We start from the raw sequence: 18,807 nt of genomic DNA, 5'->3' as shown, positions 1-18,807 counted from the left end.
CAGGTCGGTGCAGTCGATACTCTTATCAGGGCTTTCACAGAGGTGCTGGGAGCAAAATACCTTTCACGTACACATGCTGGCAGATACTTCTTCACCTCGTTCTCCCTCATCCATTTTCTGTCTCATTTTCTTCCTCTGAGAGACTCTGGCAAACAAATGACTTACATTTTAAAGGAGTGGTTTACACAAAAATGCATATTTTGTCATTTATTTACCCTTGTGTTGTTTGAAACTCCTTTTTACTTTTGCGGAGGACTAAACGAATTTTTTTTTAGGGATATCTTAACCGCTCTTTTCCATAGAAGGTTAAATTGAATGAGTACTCGGCCTGTCAAGCTTCTAAATGCTTCATAAATGTAGCCCATATTATTTGTATGCTATATTAAAACTTTTACTTTGTAGCTTTGTGTTGGAAGCAGACTAACTGCTGAAGATGGAAGAATAATTCTCCCTCTTGCCATCCCTCTCTCTTCCGCTCTCACCATCCTGTACGGTAGATTTATTAGTTGAACTGAGGCCCAAGGCTGTCACCAGACAGCGTACTTTCAAATCAATAATTGGAAATATTAATTATCGCAGCTGGGATGCTCCAGTCAAAAGGTGTTTATTTCCCTATTAGGAATAACAGAGGAGAAGGGGTTTTGATGGCCTGCTAATGCTAAATAATGATCAGGGAATAGGCTGTTATCTCACTGTTAAACTCCAGCCAAACCGCCGGCACACTCTCCCTCACACACACACACACACACACACAGACAAAGGATCCCTGAATCTTAATCAGTCAAGCTTGTTTGACAGCAGGGTTGCTAAAGGTTTAAAATGATCACTAGGTTTTATTTATTTGTTTGTTGTTTATAATAGTTGTTTAAAAACAAACAAACAAACAAACATTTGCATTGTCTATTTTTGAGTTTTTTAGGGAGCATTTACAGCTTTTAGTTTCAGTTTTTGCAAAGTTAAATTTTTTATTCAACAAAAATATGTATTTTTACAGCATTTTTTAGTTAACTATTTGTAAATTTTGGTAAAGTTTTCTATGTTTTTGAAAGAAGAAGAAATCTTACTGACCAAAAACTTTTGAATGTTAATATATTTCAGTTATATGCTTTATACCATGCTTTATAACATTAAAACTTAAAATATACTATTTATGTGCTTAATATACTCTCCGATTTATAATTTTTTTTAAAGGGGTTATATGATGCTGCTAAAAAAGAACATTATTTTTTGTATTTGGTGTAATGAAATGTGTTTATGTGGTTTAAGGTAAAAAAAAAAAACATTATTTTCCACATACTGTACATTATTATTTCTCCTCTATGCCCAGCCTTCTGAAACGTGTCGATTTTCACAAGGCTCATCTCTCTGAAAAACGAGGTGTGCTGTGATTGGCCAACTATCCAGCGCGTTGTGATTGGCCAAATGCCTCAAGCAGGAGACGGAAATATTACACCTCTTAACATATTGTGATGCCTTGTCCGGCCGAAGCGACGAGACAAAAACATAAAACCCATTATAAACGTGATATAAACATGATTTCTAGTGGTGTTTTCTTTTGGAAGGCAAAAACAAAGTAGTTTCACATTCTCAATGGAACAACGTCACACACCGCGGCCTTGAATGAGCAGAGGCCAGAGGCCTAGAGTGAACCGCGGCCAGCTTGAGTGAGCAGAGGCGGGCGGCTTGAGAACGGTGCAGCAGGCGGATTCTACAAAGGAGCGTACCTTGGGCTTGTAGCAACCACATGTGACGACCCCTGGCTGGACTCTGCTTCGTCCACGGTGAAAGCCGATTCGGCAATCCACAGTGCAAAGCTGATGTATTTCCTCAGCGACCAGCAAGGATCAGCCCAAGGCATGACAAAGCGGATATCGTCCTCTTTTGGAAGGCCAAACAAAGTAGTTTCGCTTTCACAGTGAAACACAGCGTCTATACGACATGGCGGTGGCAACAACAATACTACAACAAGAATAAAAGGTACGCCTTCTTTCTTTGCGTGAACATCTGGGTGACGTTGTGCAAATCTTACCCCATACTGACGTTTAGATGTTGGGGGCGTGTTAGAACGAGCCGTTTCAGGAGGGCGTGGACGAGTGTTAACTTTTATAAAGAATAACTCTTTGCATTTGAGACTTTAGTCTTTGCAACTTCACAGATCTTCTTTATTCACGAAGAGCTTGTAACACACCAAAGAGAGAGAAAAATTTTAAATCCCATCATATGACCCCTTTAAAGCACAGCACTGAACTGTTACAAGTTGTGAACCATTTTAATAATGCATGTGAACGGAAAAAAGGATGTGGTGCGAAACATCTTTTGAACATACAACCCAGCAGGTAAGCAAAGCTCAAAGCCTGTTTTTAACAGGATTCTGCAAGCCGTGACTCTACGACGCCACTGACCTGGAAAAAAAATAGTGTACAATAAACATTCCAGTTTGGCTGCTATGGAAAACAGTGTATTTTTCTCATTCACAGTTTGTAAAAACCAAAGCAAACCATGAATTTGATCCATGTTGACTGTTTGTCCTGCATGCAATTTATGACAGAAAGGCGTAAAACAAATATGGGAATTATTTCACATTCATCATAGACGGAGGCAACAAGGCACAGTCCCGATTTTCTCGGAGCAGCTTGTTCTGAATTTCTATCTACCCCAGCACAGCGGTGCCTAATCAAACATCACTACAGGAGAACAGACTGTCTCTCAGGAGAATGGCTGTTTCATATCCCCCACTGTATTTTGTTTACCCTGTTTGATAGCTCCCCCTTTTGAAAGACTGCAGCACAGCAAACAACATGATTATCGAGTATTGTGTGCTTGAAGAAACAGATGACAAGGACAAAGAGACAGTTGCTCCCATAGCTACATCAGAAATCCCGAAGAATGCCTTCCCATAAGCGCCGGTCGGGATTGCTGGGGACCGGAGGATGGTGTGCATCATCCCAAACGAGGTGCAACTGACACAGTCCTGTTGGGACGTGGGGATTTGAATTGTTCCGCTGAGTTTAAACAACAGATTGGCAAACACAGGGACGCCGGTGCTTTTGCTGCAGGCGGGAAACGTATAAGTGTGCGTTTCCTCCAGCATGAGTCTATCAGCATATGTGGGGGAGCGATAGGGTGGAGTCATGGCTCTGGAAATGCCACTCAACTGAGAAGCAATCTTATCTGGCAGTTGCAGGCAGTTCTTCTTGGCCTTCCATCCTCTACAGCCCCCTCCATCCCTCAATTTTTGTCCTGGACCTCAGTGCATTCACTATTCAGAGTGTAAAAACCTTCTTGAATCTATCACAATTAGAACATGTTGTTGTTGTTTTTTGCAAGGAACGCAGTATAAGGCAAACTCATTCTTTTTATCTTATGAGTAAAGAACGCTTGGGCAATAAAGGCACAAAAGCAGCAGAGAGGCGCAGTGAACTCTCTCAGGACTGAAGCTAAATGAATGCTTTCCCTGATGACAGCACAAGTTTGTCAGCTGCCCGTCGTTTTGTTTCTGGCGCATGTAAATGTGTGTGAAATGACTGTGTTTACAACATAGAAGTCATTTATGGTTAGGATGGCCTTTGTCAATTATGTCCTCACCACTTTTTAATTTGTTTGCAGCAGTGATGCAACCACATTCAAAATGTAGTTTAAAAATGTTTTTGATTTAATGAGTTTTTTATTTACTTATTATTTATACTCGGACAGAAATAAATGTTGTCTCAAGTAGTTATGTTAATATCAGTATTTTTTTTTAATATTATTTATTTACCTGCATAGTATTATTTATTTTTATACAGTATTTTCAGTTTTCATGTTAATGTTTAAGTTTTATGCTCTTTTGTTATTTATATTAGCTTTCAGTTTTTGTAAATATTTCCATTTAGCTTTAACTTATTTTTAATTCAGGTTTAGTTTTAGTTGTTTTAGTATATATTCACACACACCATAGAAGTCTATACTATTGAAGTCAGTGATGATCAAATGTGTGTGTGTGTGTGTGTGTGTGTGTGTGTGTGTGAGTGAGTGTGTGTGTGTGTGTGTGTGTGTAAATGTGTGTACCTGAAGTGTACACCATCCCATTAGAGGTGAGAAAACTGCAATAAACTTAGTTCCGTCGATACTAAATGTACAAGGGAGAAACACATTGCTCTTTGGAAAACAAATGTACCATTACACCAGCATTTTATGACCAGGACAGTGACTAGTTAGAGAGGTGAATCCATAAACCTTACACGAAAGTCCAATGTGTTATAGGAATACATCTCACTGATGGCTTTTACAGGTATGAGGTTGTTCTGAATGCATTCCCTCAAATAACAGAATCTCCTTTATTACCAGGCATTGCATCCACAGCGTTGCATGCATATACTGCGATGTTTATAAAAGTGTCTGTGTTTTGTCTAATGTGGGCCACTTTGTTTGTCAGATGATTTGTTTGGAATGGTTATGTCTCACAATTATGCCTGCTGGATTGTTTTTGTCTTTACGCTTGAAAACGTCTGAGTTGTCATAATGTATTTCAAATAGACAAATTTATTTATTTTTTTAACTTTTCCTTTAACCGAAGTGTAAGACAAAGCTACTGAACTCCGACCTTCAGAAAAATTACATCTTTTGCCTTTTCCCCTTCGCGCGAAGACCCTGCTAGTTATTATTTACGATGGATAAATTTATGGAATAATTTCTCAGAGGAAGGTTATTCGGTTCCTCAAGGTGAAAATGGATACGTTTAACACTTAATGAATCTGGCCTGGCCCTCTTCCTCATATATCAGCATGTTATTAAGGCATTTTAAAATCCCATTATGGTGTTTCTCCTTGAGCAAGTCATGCTTTTATGGGACTGGCCTGTCTTTAAAACTGACCTTTTTCAGTTTGCCCCCCCCAAAACACACACACACACAATTGGACAGTAAAAGAAAATATGTTAAGGAGAAAGAGAAAATGTTGATCCTGTCATCTCTGAAACGTTTTCCTGGCTCTTGAGTTGGTGTCGACATGAGATGAAAGTTGCTGCAGCATTCGAAAAGGCTTAATTTCAGGTTACAGATGGCTGGGGAGCCTGCAAAGGGCACTTCGCAAATTTGGGTAATCTTGTCACAAATCTCTGCACAGCTCTTGGCCCCTTTTCATACAAACTGGTCCTGCTGTGTTGCTATTAGCAGTTTGTTTTGGATCGATATAAAGCTCCCATCGGATTGCAATGCTTGGGAATGGATGTTATAGTATAAAATAGGCCTTTAGGACAGAATCTGTCCTGTTTTTCAACAATTAAAGAAAGTACTCTTTAATGCAACCATATTTCTAAAACTCTATATTAATTTGATTATTAAAAATAATAACAATTAATCCCTAAAATATTCTAAATAATATATATTACACTTTATAAAGTTGCTTTACTGCTCCAATAGTCCACACTTATAGTATTCCTTTCTACTTTACATCCCCAGGTAGGAATAAATGGGAGAATAGAAAAACCCTTTGAACATCCTTTGATCCTCCAGCAAAATCCGTTTGAATCCTTGAATGATGGGCAAAGGAAGGAAAAACAAACAAACAATATATATATAATTTGTTTGTCCAGCAAAATCCGTTTGAATCCTTGAATGATGGGCAAAGGAAGGAAAAACAAACAAACAATATATATTTTCTTTCTGTTTTGCTCAAGTTTGTAGAATAAGAATCAGTCAAACTTCAACCTTTACAGGGATAACGGGGGAAAAATTGTTGAGCGAAATACGGAGCACAAAAACTGTGATGACAGAGGCATCTAATCCAACAAATGCCATTCTTATCAGGCTTTAGTAGATTACCGTGAGCCTTCTACCCACAGAATCCCTCCTTGCCAGACACTCTCCACAGCCTTAGGGGCAGGGATCAATAGGGCTTCATTGATCTCTCTTTTTTTGTGACTGCCTCCACTTTAATTGTAGTTGCATTTCATTTCCTCCTTGCCACCATCGCTAGAGACTGTAACTAAGTGAGCACTGCGAAGCAAACACACACACACAAAAAAAAGCTTGCTGATGAGACCAGAGATTTTTCAGAGATGGAGAGGGACTTTAAGCTAAAGAAGCTAATTTTATGACTCTCATATTAGATTCCTCATCATGGAAGTGTAATTTTGGCTATAGGTTTTAGAAATGTCAGTCTTTACCTACAGAAGTAAATGAGAGTTGCACCTGCAGTAGCTCAGATCATTAGCAATGTGGTTTCTGAGTGAACTGACTTACCTGACAAGAGACCAGGTAAAAGAAATTAGGGGTGCCTTTAGGGTTTTGTCTGGAGGTACGATTAGAAACCTGCCCATGTCCCCATAGGCCCTGACACAGATTGAATGCTTAAATACAATTGTAGTCAATGCAAACACAGGTTATTTGTAAATGCTTCTATTTCAGATGAGGGAAACAAGAGTTGTGCCTACAGTAGCATGTCAAAAATAGAAACAGTGTGTAGGTAAACTGAAGACATGATGGTACAAGTCACCACTCTTGTATTTTGTATGTTTAAGGGAGGCCATGTGCCCTGCAAACCGACATGTGGATCTTTGCAACTGATCAAAACTTAGGATTTTTTTGTGTCGGACATAGGCTCAAAAGTTTGAGGCTGATGGCTTATTGTGGTGACAGCGGTTGACTGTGCCTGAACTAACCCCTTGTCTTGTCTGTACTGTTTTTCTTCTTCCAGATGACTCGCCCCATCCAGGTGAAGCCAGCTGACAGCGAGAGTCGTGGAGGTAGGTTGTCTTGTTCTTTTATTTTTTCTTGATGTATATTTTGTATGAACGTACATGAACTTTACTCGCCTTTCTCCCTTCTGAATATATCAGCAAAACTGCCCACCAGTGTTGTGTTGTGTTTTGGTTGCTGGTACCCAATATGAGATCTTGGTGTACTGATGAACCCAAAAGGCATTTAAACTTTTTCAATCAGTTAGTTCCAGAAGGACCGTGTTGGTTGAAAACAGATACATCTGCTAAATTATCATAACTTTGCATGGGGTGTTTTCAGCAGGCCTTTTACTCACCTACCTTCCTATCTTTACAATTCTCTTTCTCTGACTCTCTCTCCGTCTATCTGATGGATGCCCAGATTATTCATTTTAATTAAAGAGGCCATGGTGCTAGTGAACGGAACGGAAGGGAAGTGGCTTCTGCTGCCTGTCTAACCTTGCTCCCCCTGCCAAACCCATTAACAACACACTGTAAATTAAAAAGTAATTAGCTTAGATATTGAAACGGGAGCCCTGAGCCCCAGACCCCCAACTTGATGTCTGGTCAAATCAAGGGGCATATTGTAAACAAAAGGTGTAAATGCCATAGGGATAGATGTTGGGGGGAAAGTAGAGTGAGGTTGGCCAAGGATACACAACTTGCCTAACAATCAATTATATTGCAGGACACTTGCCAAAACCCTTAACTCTGGGTCTCTAGCATGTGATCTGCTGTTTACTGTAAATAGATCTGTCTATCACCCACGCAAACATCCTGTGGTGGAGGATTTATTGATCTTGAAAATGTGTAATAGGGAGCAAAATGGGTATTTTTCTACCTCTTTTTTATTTCATTTGATGGTCCTAACCGGGCATTGGCAGCAGGGAAACTACTGCCCCGCAGATTTTAGTTTCATCCCTAATCAAACACACCTGAATTTAGTCTTCAGTATTTGAAAATTCAGTGTGTTTGATTAGATTTGGAACTAAAATTTGCAGTGGCCCTCCAAGAGTGGAGATGCCTCTCCTTGATCTAAATGGACAACTTCTTTTGTCATTCCAAAGGAACTATAAAAATCAATGAACCTTTACTCGCTTTAAAAAAAAAATGCCCCCAATATGACCAACTTGCAGACATAAGAATCTTTAAGGGAATGAGAGAAACCATCAGGCACGGGTCAACAAAATCTCTAAAAGCCTTCCTTGGCAATTTTTGGAAAATGGTGAATGTCAAAGTCTCACATCCAGTGGTCCATCCCAGAAGTAGACAAGCAGGCCTTTGTAGAGGAGATTGATGCATCATAAAATCCCATTGATTTTGCAATTGTAGAGGTGTGTGTTCGCATTGACTCTGACACTTTGCTGTCTTTGGACTTCCCTGTGAGTGGCCAGCCTTAGCGCTCCCTAGGCACCCATTGGGTTTCCTTGGGTCCCTTATTGCCTTCCTCTCGGTGGCCATGTTGGAGATGGAAAGTGTACTTAGGTCAGGCCCAATAGTTGCACATCATCCTAAATGAACTGTTCAAAGTAGCACCCCAGGAGCAATCCAACACCATTGTGACTTTAATGGTTGCCGGGGATTTCTTTGTCAACCCTAGGCCAATCCTAACGTAGAGTGTCCTGCTTTGACAGACTTGCTCCTGATTTAGGCAGTGCTTGCTAGCTATATGCGCTAATGCTGCTTTTTCTTCATGGGAACGTCCTCTAGTCCCTAAGGTAGCGGAAGATCCATGCGTCAGGACTTAATTACGTTACTTTCTCTAATTCCGAGGTGCCACCCAGATGGACACTGGTTATTCTCTCGAGTTCAAGTGGGTTGACTGTTGGGACCCTCAGTGGCTCCAGTTCTAATTATGCTCATAATCTCATTAAGTGGTTGAAAGGTCACCACACCTGTTCAAAGAAAAACAAAGGAAGAGACCTTCTAAACCTCATGGAACCTTCTCCACAAGGGCTTTCAGTCAGTGGTTATTAAGTCTATAGAGCTAATGTGATTAAATTGTTCTTCTAGATGCTCTTTTTTATCATTTCAATCTGCATGCAGTCATGGATTAGAAGGAATCTCCTGGACAGGGCAGCTGATTGACATGATGGCTAGTTAATTTTTTAATTAGTGTTGTGGTTTATTGTTAAGTGTGCTGTGTGATGAATGGTGAATTTGTGATTTTTTGAGTGGTTGGTAAGTGCTTGTAACCATTGCCAACCACACGATTTTGGCTGTGTGCTACTATTCTTTGGATTGCTGTTTGGGTGGTTCTTGAACCACGGCTGTTTTGTTAGCGAGGACTTCTGCCCAAGCAAGGGTGTCCACGCTGAGCAGAAAAGGAAGGGAATTTGAAAATAGAAATTAAAATATGTTTGACTGACAACTCCCTCTGTACCATCTGAGCCTTTTTATATTAGTCCTCATCTCCAGATAACAGCATGTTTGCCTTATTGAACACTTTTCTATCCTTGCTCTGTTATGCAGCATGTGTCATTAAAAAGAGCTTTGGGGACAGATTGTACACTCACATACACACTCCCTCTCCCCTGGTATCTCTGATATGAAACAGATTGATTTTGCTTCACAGGCAGGCCTGATGACTGGCACAGGCTGGATATAAAGGTGGCTGCTATTGCTTTTTGAAGGGCTGTTCAATGCCTCTCAGAGGCATTTGAGGTCTAACACAGGATAAATCAGCTTTAGTCACTTTGATCTTCTACCCCCCAAATATGCATCTCAGAGGCATTTGAGCCCTAACACAGGTTGAGTAGGATTTAGTAACTTTGATCTTCTAGTCTTCTTTAGTTTAGTGGTATCATTTAAGTGTTTGGTTTCATGTCTTAATCCCCTAGCCTAGAGATTAGATATAATTTATAATCATACGCCAGTCAGTACAGTATATGGATTTTCCAAAACTCAGTCCATGTAAGAAGTTGTTTGAAATGTGTTGGTGATACACCTGTTCCCCTTTTGGTGTTGATATTATATTGTTTTTTGAGTTATTGTTGCTTGTTTGAATTTGTATGTAATGTGACATTTACTTGCTGAATTTTCTGTGCATGTTTCATGGACATGTTTACGATCTTCCAAAAAATGGAACCCATCCTTGCATTTGGAATTAAATTCAAATTTGAGTCAAATGAAAATTCTGCCACAATCTTGTGCTTCAACACGTATTGAAAAACATGCACATACTCAACCTCTCAACTAAAATGGAACAGGTCAATTTTCCCCTCAGTGCCTTGACTAACTGCTACTGTAGGTTCCACTTGTGGTTAAGATTTAGCCGCACTTCACCATGCCTGCATAATCTCCAGTCTAAAGGATTGTGGGCACGATTGCACGAATTTGCTCTGATGTGACAGTCAGGGGTAGATGTGGAGTGTGTCATTGAGTGGGGTGAGCGCTGCGGAATAATGAGTTCATCGGAAGGAACCCTCTTTCAACATGCACATGTGTGCTAGCTTGCATGCTAAAAGAAGTTGTTGGCGGAATAAGCATGCAATAAGCAAAAGAGAATGAGTACGGCAGAAGTAATTGTAGTTTTTCCTCAGATAGGGTAAAAAGGGGTCCAGATTACTCCTTTCAATTACACTTGGCTGGTCCAAATATCTGAAAAATATATGCTAATCCTTGTCACACATAACCATAGGCTAGTTTGAATATTTAAAAACCCATCCACCTAGCTTTGAGTATTCTGTGAGTCATCTATACACCTGGACTAAGAATAAAGGTTTGCTTGAAGATATATTCACATATCATTTCTATCAGAGTATCAATGTTTGCAGTAGCATCACCAGCTACATTTGGCGTAGCAGAAATAAAGTAGCTCATATCATGCCATCTGCCCTATGAATATATCATTGCAAAATTTGTGTTAGCTTTAGCAGCTACATTTGGGGGAGCAGAAATAAGGTACCTAGTAGTCTTGCATAACCAGATCTTCATACTGACGGCTGAAGGTTTGGAATCCATGGCAGCTTTCTTTGGCCAAGGCCCGCCCATGAGGCCGTTTGACCGACAATTCATTTCATTCAGCATCATGTTTCGGGCATGGAAATGTAAAACTCTCGGATGTATTTTAAAGATTCTATGCCACAAACTTTAAATTTTTCACATACTTTTGAAAATCCAGTGTTTAGTTGTCACAGTTGTAAACACTACAACTTTCTTCTTTCATGAGGGGGCTGAGACTAGGTATCTTGTATCTTAAGGTTTCCAAACTCTGTAGAAGCAATTTGACTTCAATTAACATTTCAAGCTAGCAGGTTCCCAGACAGAGGACGACGACTGAAGGAACATCTTTCAACCGCTGATTTTCTCATCATTCTCAGCCTCAACATGCACGTAATCGCACGTGCAGCGGCCGGAAATTCATTTCAGCCCGCCTGTGCAAGCAGACCACCAAAGGTTACTGTTGAACACAAGAAGTAAAGGTCAGAAATCATGTTTAGTTTTCCTCCAGCTGCGAGGTAATTCCAGCCAGCAGATTGTATCCCCACCGAGGCAAGGCAGAGGAGCCTGGCGCAGAAGGGTGAGCAGGCACAAGGTTATCCAGTCAGTACTGCCGCCACAGCCCCTTTGCTGTCACCCCTAATAAGAACTGCTCCCTTATCACTGCTACAATCACCTTGAGAAACAAGCTCTTCTTGCTTTTTCCTTAGAGAAATGCATGGACAAAGGTGACAGGGTTTCAGCCTGCCATTCTCATAATGGTTTATCTGCTTCTATCAAGCGGGAAGACTGAAGATAGGTTGATGAAACTTGTTTTCCTCTATCTCAGACTAAAGAGTTTGGAAAATACAAGTCAGATTGAATAGCTTAGATGTTGCTATTTGTGTTTTCTCTTTCAAGACTCGTATCACACCTACCATTAACCATACATAGAATCACTGGTGTTGCTTCCAGGTTGTTTAAAACAAGAGTTTACTATGGAAGCCCGTTTCCACAACTGAATAAAAAAAAAGAAGAAAAAAAAGGTAATTGTGAGTTTTTCAATTGACTTTTTTTTTTTCAGAATTGATGATTCTGTCATGATTACTCACCTTCATGTGCTCAAACCCATTTCCCCTGTGGAACGCAAAAGGAAATATTTAGAAGAATTTTTAAGCTGCGCTTCTCCATAAATAGTCATGCCAAGTTTGGCGTAAATGATTGGTTGACGAATGTGTCATTAATGATTGTGTTATGCCAAATTTAAAGTCGCGTGTTTTAAAATCAAGTTGATTCTGATTGGCAATGTTTCATGTTTCACTCCATTGACTGTCGTTGTGTGGAAAAGTGCAGCATAAACATACAACTAAACATCTCCTTTTGTGATCTTCATAATAAATACAAGTCTACAGGTTAGGAAAGAGATGAGGGTGACTAAATGCTGACTTACTGTATATTTACTGCATCTGTTGCATGTGATTACTGGACAACGTTGTTCTTACATGTATACTCGGTTTTACTGGGTGGCTGTTGCTAAGTGGGCCAATGTGGTGGCTGATTGCATGGGCTTTGAAGCGAGCTCTTGAGGTGTTCTGATTGGTCGGACAGGCCAAAAAGAGCGGAGCCAAATCACTGCAATCACCAGGCTGCTGCCTCTCTCAGTACTAATGATAGTCCTTCATATGTGGCCATCTCATTAAAGCTATCATGTTCTCCAGTGCCACACACACTCATGCACTCACACAATACCTCTGTCATATTCAGGACACATGAGGACATATTTCATCTTACATGTGCGTGCATGCCACAAAAAACTGTCAGTCTCCCCTTCTTACACATGAAGGACAAGATAGATTTGTGGATACACAGACACACATATGTTTACTTGGCTTCTATTTGTGGACGTACTATTCTGCTTCTATATATAGCTACTGTAACGATAGATACTGACAGAAAATTTTGCTTTTTTAATAAAAAATATAATAATAGTGCTATGCATTTTCAAATTGTGTTAATTTAGTTATGTTTATTTATTTTTAAATTGTGTTTATTTAGTGTTGCTCTGTTGAAATAAACAACATATTAACATCTAAAACCACTTTTTGTAACGTTTAGTCAATGTTTTATCTGCCAGAATGAAATTATTAATTTGGGGTTCTTTTTACGGCAAATATTGGTTGATAATTGCATATATATGATTTATTAAGTATTTATATTATTATTTATCTAATTAATAGATTTACAAGTGATAAATTGCAAACATTAAAATCAATACATTTTATTTGTTAATTATAATTTTATTATGATTTTTCTTTTTTTTATATTAGTTATACATTTATCATGTAGTTAATTTCAGGTAGATTCTATTAATTCCTGTGGATCAATTCAAAATGTCTGATTCAGTAAATTGATTCACAACTGTGAACCATGATGGAAAGATTTGGTTGCATTATTAATCCAAAGTGATAATAGATATATTATTATTGATATAATTTGATTATTATTATTACTACTACTACTACAAAAAATTTTGTTTGTGTGTGTGTGTGTGTGTATATATATATATATATATATATATACTTTTATTTTGGATGCGATTAATCACGATTAATCTATTGGACAGTCCTTATCATAAAATTAAAATGGTACATTTATTTTAAAATAGTACATTGTAAAAATGAAAAACAATACATTTTGTTAATTGTAATTTCATAGTTGATTAATGAGTTATTATTAGTTATCATTTTATTAATTTTAATTACAATTATTTATCAGCAGTTTTCCAAGCTAGGATGTCCCCAGAGGGAGGTAATGTCACTTTTAGGTAACATCTAATATTTTCTGTGCCCTATCCATATACATAACCCTCTCAGAAACCTTTCTGCATTTTTATTTTCATTAGGGTACATTTATAATGTTTATTAAACCAATCTCTCATGGGTAGAATTGGCTTTGCTCTGTGTAAATTTTATGATCCTTGTAGTTGCATTTGATCCCCACAATGTAGGTAAAACCTGACCTAGACACAAACTTACAAAATTGAGAAACGTTCTTTGTATAATAATATAACAGACACAGTAATGCCAACACAAGTTTGCACAGGTCAGGGTAGTGCGTTGGAGTGTCCGAAAAGCCCAGATGGGGTGGGCCAGAGCCGGGCGCTGTGCGGGGAGAGCAGCTCCTTTAGCAGATGGGAGGAGATTACGACAGACTACATCCAGAACTGCTTTGAGACCCAGCTCATCCTAACACACTGCCTGCGAGTCTTACATCACGCGCGCAGACACACTTTTTGGCAGGCCAGAAAATACCTCAAGGTTTTTCTCGTGGCAAGTGAGCAAACTCAGCCTGATGAATATTACATGTAAAATCCAAGGATGGATTACAGCATAAGCATCCTTAGACATAATACGAGTCAGAATTTAGATTTAGTGTTGCTTTTATAAACCAAAGTTTTTTCTGTATTTGCCATCGCTGTACCATTTCTGACTTTTTTTCAAACCTTGAGATGATGTCACACTGTATTGAATAATTATACACAATATTTTCACAATTATTATGCTGCCCATTAGGTTTCCTAAACTTTTTATTAGATACATTTTTGTGATCTCTCTATTTCATGACTTATATGAAAGATTCATTTAATAATCTCTGAATTAAAGTTCAGTAGTATAAATGGCATCATAGATAGATAACATAACTCTGTTTTGATTTATATATAATATATTATTGATTATTGTTGTTTTTATTAATATGATTATTAATATATTATTACTTATTTATTACAAGATTTTTCATCTAATTTGCTACAGTTGGATATCTGGCTAAAATTATAGTTCTTTGGAATAAATATTGCAATACATATCAAATACCATGAAAAACAACATTAAACGCAGAGATTATTTTCAACCTTGCACACCATGATCTAAATGCACAAGTTCATCATGGTATAAACACTAACTACAAACTAACCACACAAGCGCCACATACTAGAAACATCAAGTATGTATAATATTTACATTCTCAATGTTTTTTGCAAGCGCCCAATCGTTTTGAACTAGCAAACGACCTTGTTTCTGAGTTTTCAAGCATAGTCTGAGGGGCCGCCCTATCTATCAGTAAGAAAGATTTTAATTTTTTTTCCCATATTTCTTTTATTCTATAATTTAACACTCTACCGCTCTTTTCTTTAGCTAGAAAAAAGCCTCTGAAACACTCTTAAGGAAGTTAGGCTGATGGAAACGAAATGTGTGACAGTTCAGACAAAGTCAAATGACAACATATGCTGTCTGCTTCTAAAGAGAGATACTTAAAAACTGTGTGAAAATGAGACTAATGGATATCTGGAGAACACTGCTGGTATGAAAAGATGAGCATTTGTTCCTCTTCATGTGCATCCGTACAGTGTGTGTGTATATAATGTATATATACATGTCATTCGCTAGTAAAAATTCATCCACCGTCATCTCTGGAATTGGCACCGGTCCCACTGTTATAATGTGATTCATCAGCAGCATCTTCAAACTGAGCGCTAGGGAATAGACGCTCGCCGATCTTCTGTGCAGTTTTATGCTGTAATTGACTGTTCGCAGGGAGCTTGATTGACAGGTGATCAGACCAATCATGTGCCGCCATTGCTATCCACCATCTTGTCCGACAGCTCCATAGAAATCCATGTTAAAACCTTGACTGAATTGAAACTTTTTCAATATAACCAAAGTCCTTTTAAGACAAGTCATGTCACTCAGCGGCCATCTTTGAAACGCCTCTCGGGCATCCAAGAGCAACTCCTATCTCTTTGAATGGGGAAACATCAAATTCTCCAAAACTGTTCACTAAGCTTATGATTAAATATCATATTTGAAATCACCAAAGAAATCTGACAACAACTGTGTTATAAATGTTGTTACTTTTGCTCAAATAGTGTTATTAAATCTTATTAAATCTTACAATGTGCATGCGCAGTCCTAAGAGCACGTCTCAGAGCGTTGACTGTTTCTGTAGCAACCGGGACTTCTAACGGCAGCTGCAGTGACGTGCTAACTTTACCATTTAGCGATCGGCTCTTTCATTCAGAAGGCGGAGCTTCCTGTGATTGCATTTTTCCCCATTCAAAACAATACGAGTGACATGTTTTGGGTATTCTATTGTCTTATATTTACTAAATCTAAATATGTTCGGAGGGTTAAGCTGTGCTGTTGTTGGCTGCCACAGTAACAGCAATAAGCTAAGGAATTCCTTTAAAGTACTTGTTTGGTGCTCCAGAAAATCTGTCATGTCCGGCGCTGTATGAATGGCTTGCAGCACTTAAGTTAAAATACTGAGTGTGAAATAATAAAATTATATGTTAAAACATGCTTTTATCATTCTGTGGACAAAATCCTGTGAACTTCGCCCGATCGGGAGCTGTATATGCACATGCGCGCTCATCTGTTTTCAATGCAGCTTACCTCGCGTCACTTCATGTCCTCTTCCCACTCATTAAACTGCAAAAAGACAGTCACTGTGACACTCTAAAGTGATGAAACTATGGCGCCATGTGCTTTTTAAACCATCTTCATAGGATTCCCTTTGTGACTAGAAATGCCAGAGACCAGAAATGTTAAGCACCGTTCCAGTCAGGCGAGACTTCCATGTTCAGAATAAGGGTGTTTAGATTGTGTTTTTTTAATGTCTACACTAGAGTTTAAACGACTTCTGATTTTTTAAAGTCGACTTTTATGTTTTGAAAGTCGAGTCGAAGTCGACTAGTCGCTGATGATGTCCTCATTAATGAACAAATAATTCTGGAGCTGAGACTCAAACATTTTGTGCACAGCTATGGCATATGACACAGCGCTGCCCTGGTGGCTATTGCTCCTATAACTATAACTAATTTTTAGCAGTTCTTTTGTCTTTGGGTCGTTATATTTCTCACAGATTTCTGGTCATTCTAAATCAGATACAAATAAAGTAGCACAGTAAAGATTACATTCATATGAATGCATTAGTGAAAGCGATTGCGTGTACGAATTAATTCTACCTGCCAGCGTCTCTCTAGTATTAGTGAAGCTGTGGGATTTAATTATTAAGAAATATGCTTGAACTTTTCAGTTTCTAAGCTATTTTTGCGTTACAGTACAGCAGCGCATTAGATTAGAACGGCGATTAATTTATTGTACAATGGCTGTTTAAAACGTGTATTCTCCCATTCAATTTCGAGTATCCAGTAATATAATCACACGTCTTGTGGAGCGCTTTCAGAGCATGCATTTATTTGTCATTTTAACTGTTCAGAAATAGAGCATAAATGTGGAAGTCCTTCAAAGATTTCTTATCCTGTTGCGCCCTCTATAGGACCAGCGACTAGTTGACGTAAAGCTTAAAGCGTCATGGCAGAGCATTAAGGTCGACTAGTCGATTAGTCGGTGCAACCCCTAGTCTACACCTACCCCAACCCTAAACAATAATGAAAAAAACATAATAATGTAATTATTGCTGTACAGTGTTACAAAAATTGCGCTATATTAATGTCCACATGCCCAGTAGCCGCAGCTGTATCCTATCTAGCCTAAACCACAAATCAGACAGGAGAATAGATTAAATTCAGTGAACTTAAACTTGAAAAATGGTGTGTTCTGCGGATGAAATAAAATGATCTGATGTATATTTATGTATATTTCATGCTTTAAGTACATATGAAAAGACGATCGGTTCATGTGTGCCGCTTGAACTGAGGCAATACAGCCATCTGTCACTGCGTGAGAACATGATGTGTAATGTGAGAGCGGCATTGTTTATCAGAGACAACAACAGTAACTAAGGGGGTGGGGGGTTTGCAAAATCCCGCCCTCCTTAGTTACTGTTGCTATGTCCGACAAGCCAAGCCGCTCTCACTTTACACATCATGTTCCCACGCAGTAAAAAATACATCGCTGAGCAAAGAGAAAACTGACAACACGCAGACAGACAATACAGAGCAGGGTCTCAGCTTTCAAATTTGGTCTTTTTTAAAGAAATTCAAAGAATAAATATTGTTTTGTGGCTCTTTAATGTGTCGTGACAGATGGCTGTATTGCCTCAGTTCAAGCAGCAACACATGAACCGATTGTCATGAAATAAACATGAATTATTTAAACCGCGGAAAGACATCAATACACACAATTTTTTAAAGTCCACTGAAGTTAACCTATTCTCCTGTCTAATTTGTTTGTCGGAGAAGATGGTGGATTCGTCATTATGATTTGTCAGATCGCCTGTCAATCAAGCTCAATTACGAAATCCTGGGTGCAAGTCGGTGCAATTCTTCTTCCCACTAAAGGGCGAAAATGTCTTGATGGGGCTTGCCCTCTCAAATTGCTTCCCCTCCTTTTTGCTCCATTTGTCAGTGAGACCAGACGCGTATCATTTACAGCTACATTATTTATGATGCTCACCACACCTCCAAAAATACCCCAGCAGCAGACAGACAGCAGACCTTGGCAGATACACATGGGTACGGTGGGGACTCCAGGAGCAATGCACCATTAAAGAGAGCCCATGCTGCTTCAGAGGGCACAGCAAAAAGCCTTTAAACGACGGCTGCTTGCTAGGACCGAGAGCTGTGTTTGTGTGTGTGTCATGTTGTCCAGCATGGGCTGCTGATTACCCCGCCAGGCAAGGCAAATGAGAGTGCAGGTAATGGAGAAAGAAGTGCTCACTAGTTGGTTGTAAAAGCCTCGCAGTTAGAAGATCTGTAACCTTTGCTGTGAAGCGTGAACAAAACGTCCAGCACATTAGCATCGATAACTGTGCTCTCGCGTTATGTACCAGTGGATTTTTTAATACTGGCGTGCTGTGAAGAGAGTTTGTCACAATTACCGGGCCTCAACAGTGAGGATTTTTATGCTTGATACATTTGGGCCGGTAATTCAGATTTATTACTTGTATTAAAAGTGTTTTCAGTGGAATCAAATAAATAAAAAAGTATTTTATTTTTATCAACATATATATATTTAAATTACTCTATTTTTATTATATGTATATTATATTATACTTTTTATTACACTTGTACTCACTTTTTTTGTCTATAGTTATGTGGTTATATTTTATTGTAGTATGGGCATTAAAAGGCATACGTTTTATTTTCAGCAACATATTTTTTATATTTTAATCAAAAGACACAAACACACACACACACACACATATATTGTTTTTGTATTATTAATAAAT

General features: G+C 38.7%; 1 protein-coding gene across 13 annotated transcripts in view; it reads left to right on the top strand.

The window, feature by feature from the left end:
- Nucleotides 1–18,807, top strand: part of celf5a (cugbp, Elav-like family member 5a) — a 200,544-nt gene that overhangs the window by 114,089 nt on the left and 67,648 nt on the right. For all 13 annotated transcript variants that reach the window (XM_042749234.1, XM_042749237.1, XM_042749236.1 and 10 more), the window contains exon 3: nt 6,675–6,723. In XM_042749234.1, the coding sequence (XP_042605168.1) occupies nt 6,675–6,723 (49 nt within the window). The remainder of the gene's footprint in view (nt 1–6,674; nt 6,724–18,807) is intronic.

The sequence above is a fragment of the Cyprinus carpio genome, chromosome B22 (assembly GCF_018340385.1).
Source record: "Cyprinus carpio isolate SPL01 chromosome B22, ASM1834038v1, whole genome shotgun sequence".
In the NCBI taxonomy this organism is placed as follows: domain Eukaryota; kingdom Metazoa; phylum Chordata; class Actinopteri; order Cypriniformes; family Cyprinidae; genus Cyprinus; species Cyprinus carpio.
The sequence above is the reverse complement of the archived record's forward strand: the minus strand, read 5'-3'. Positions and strand labels throughout refer to the sequence as shown.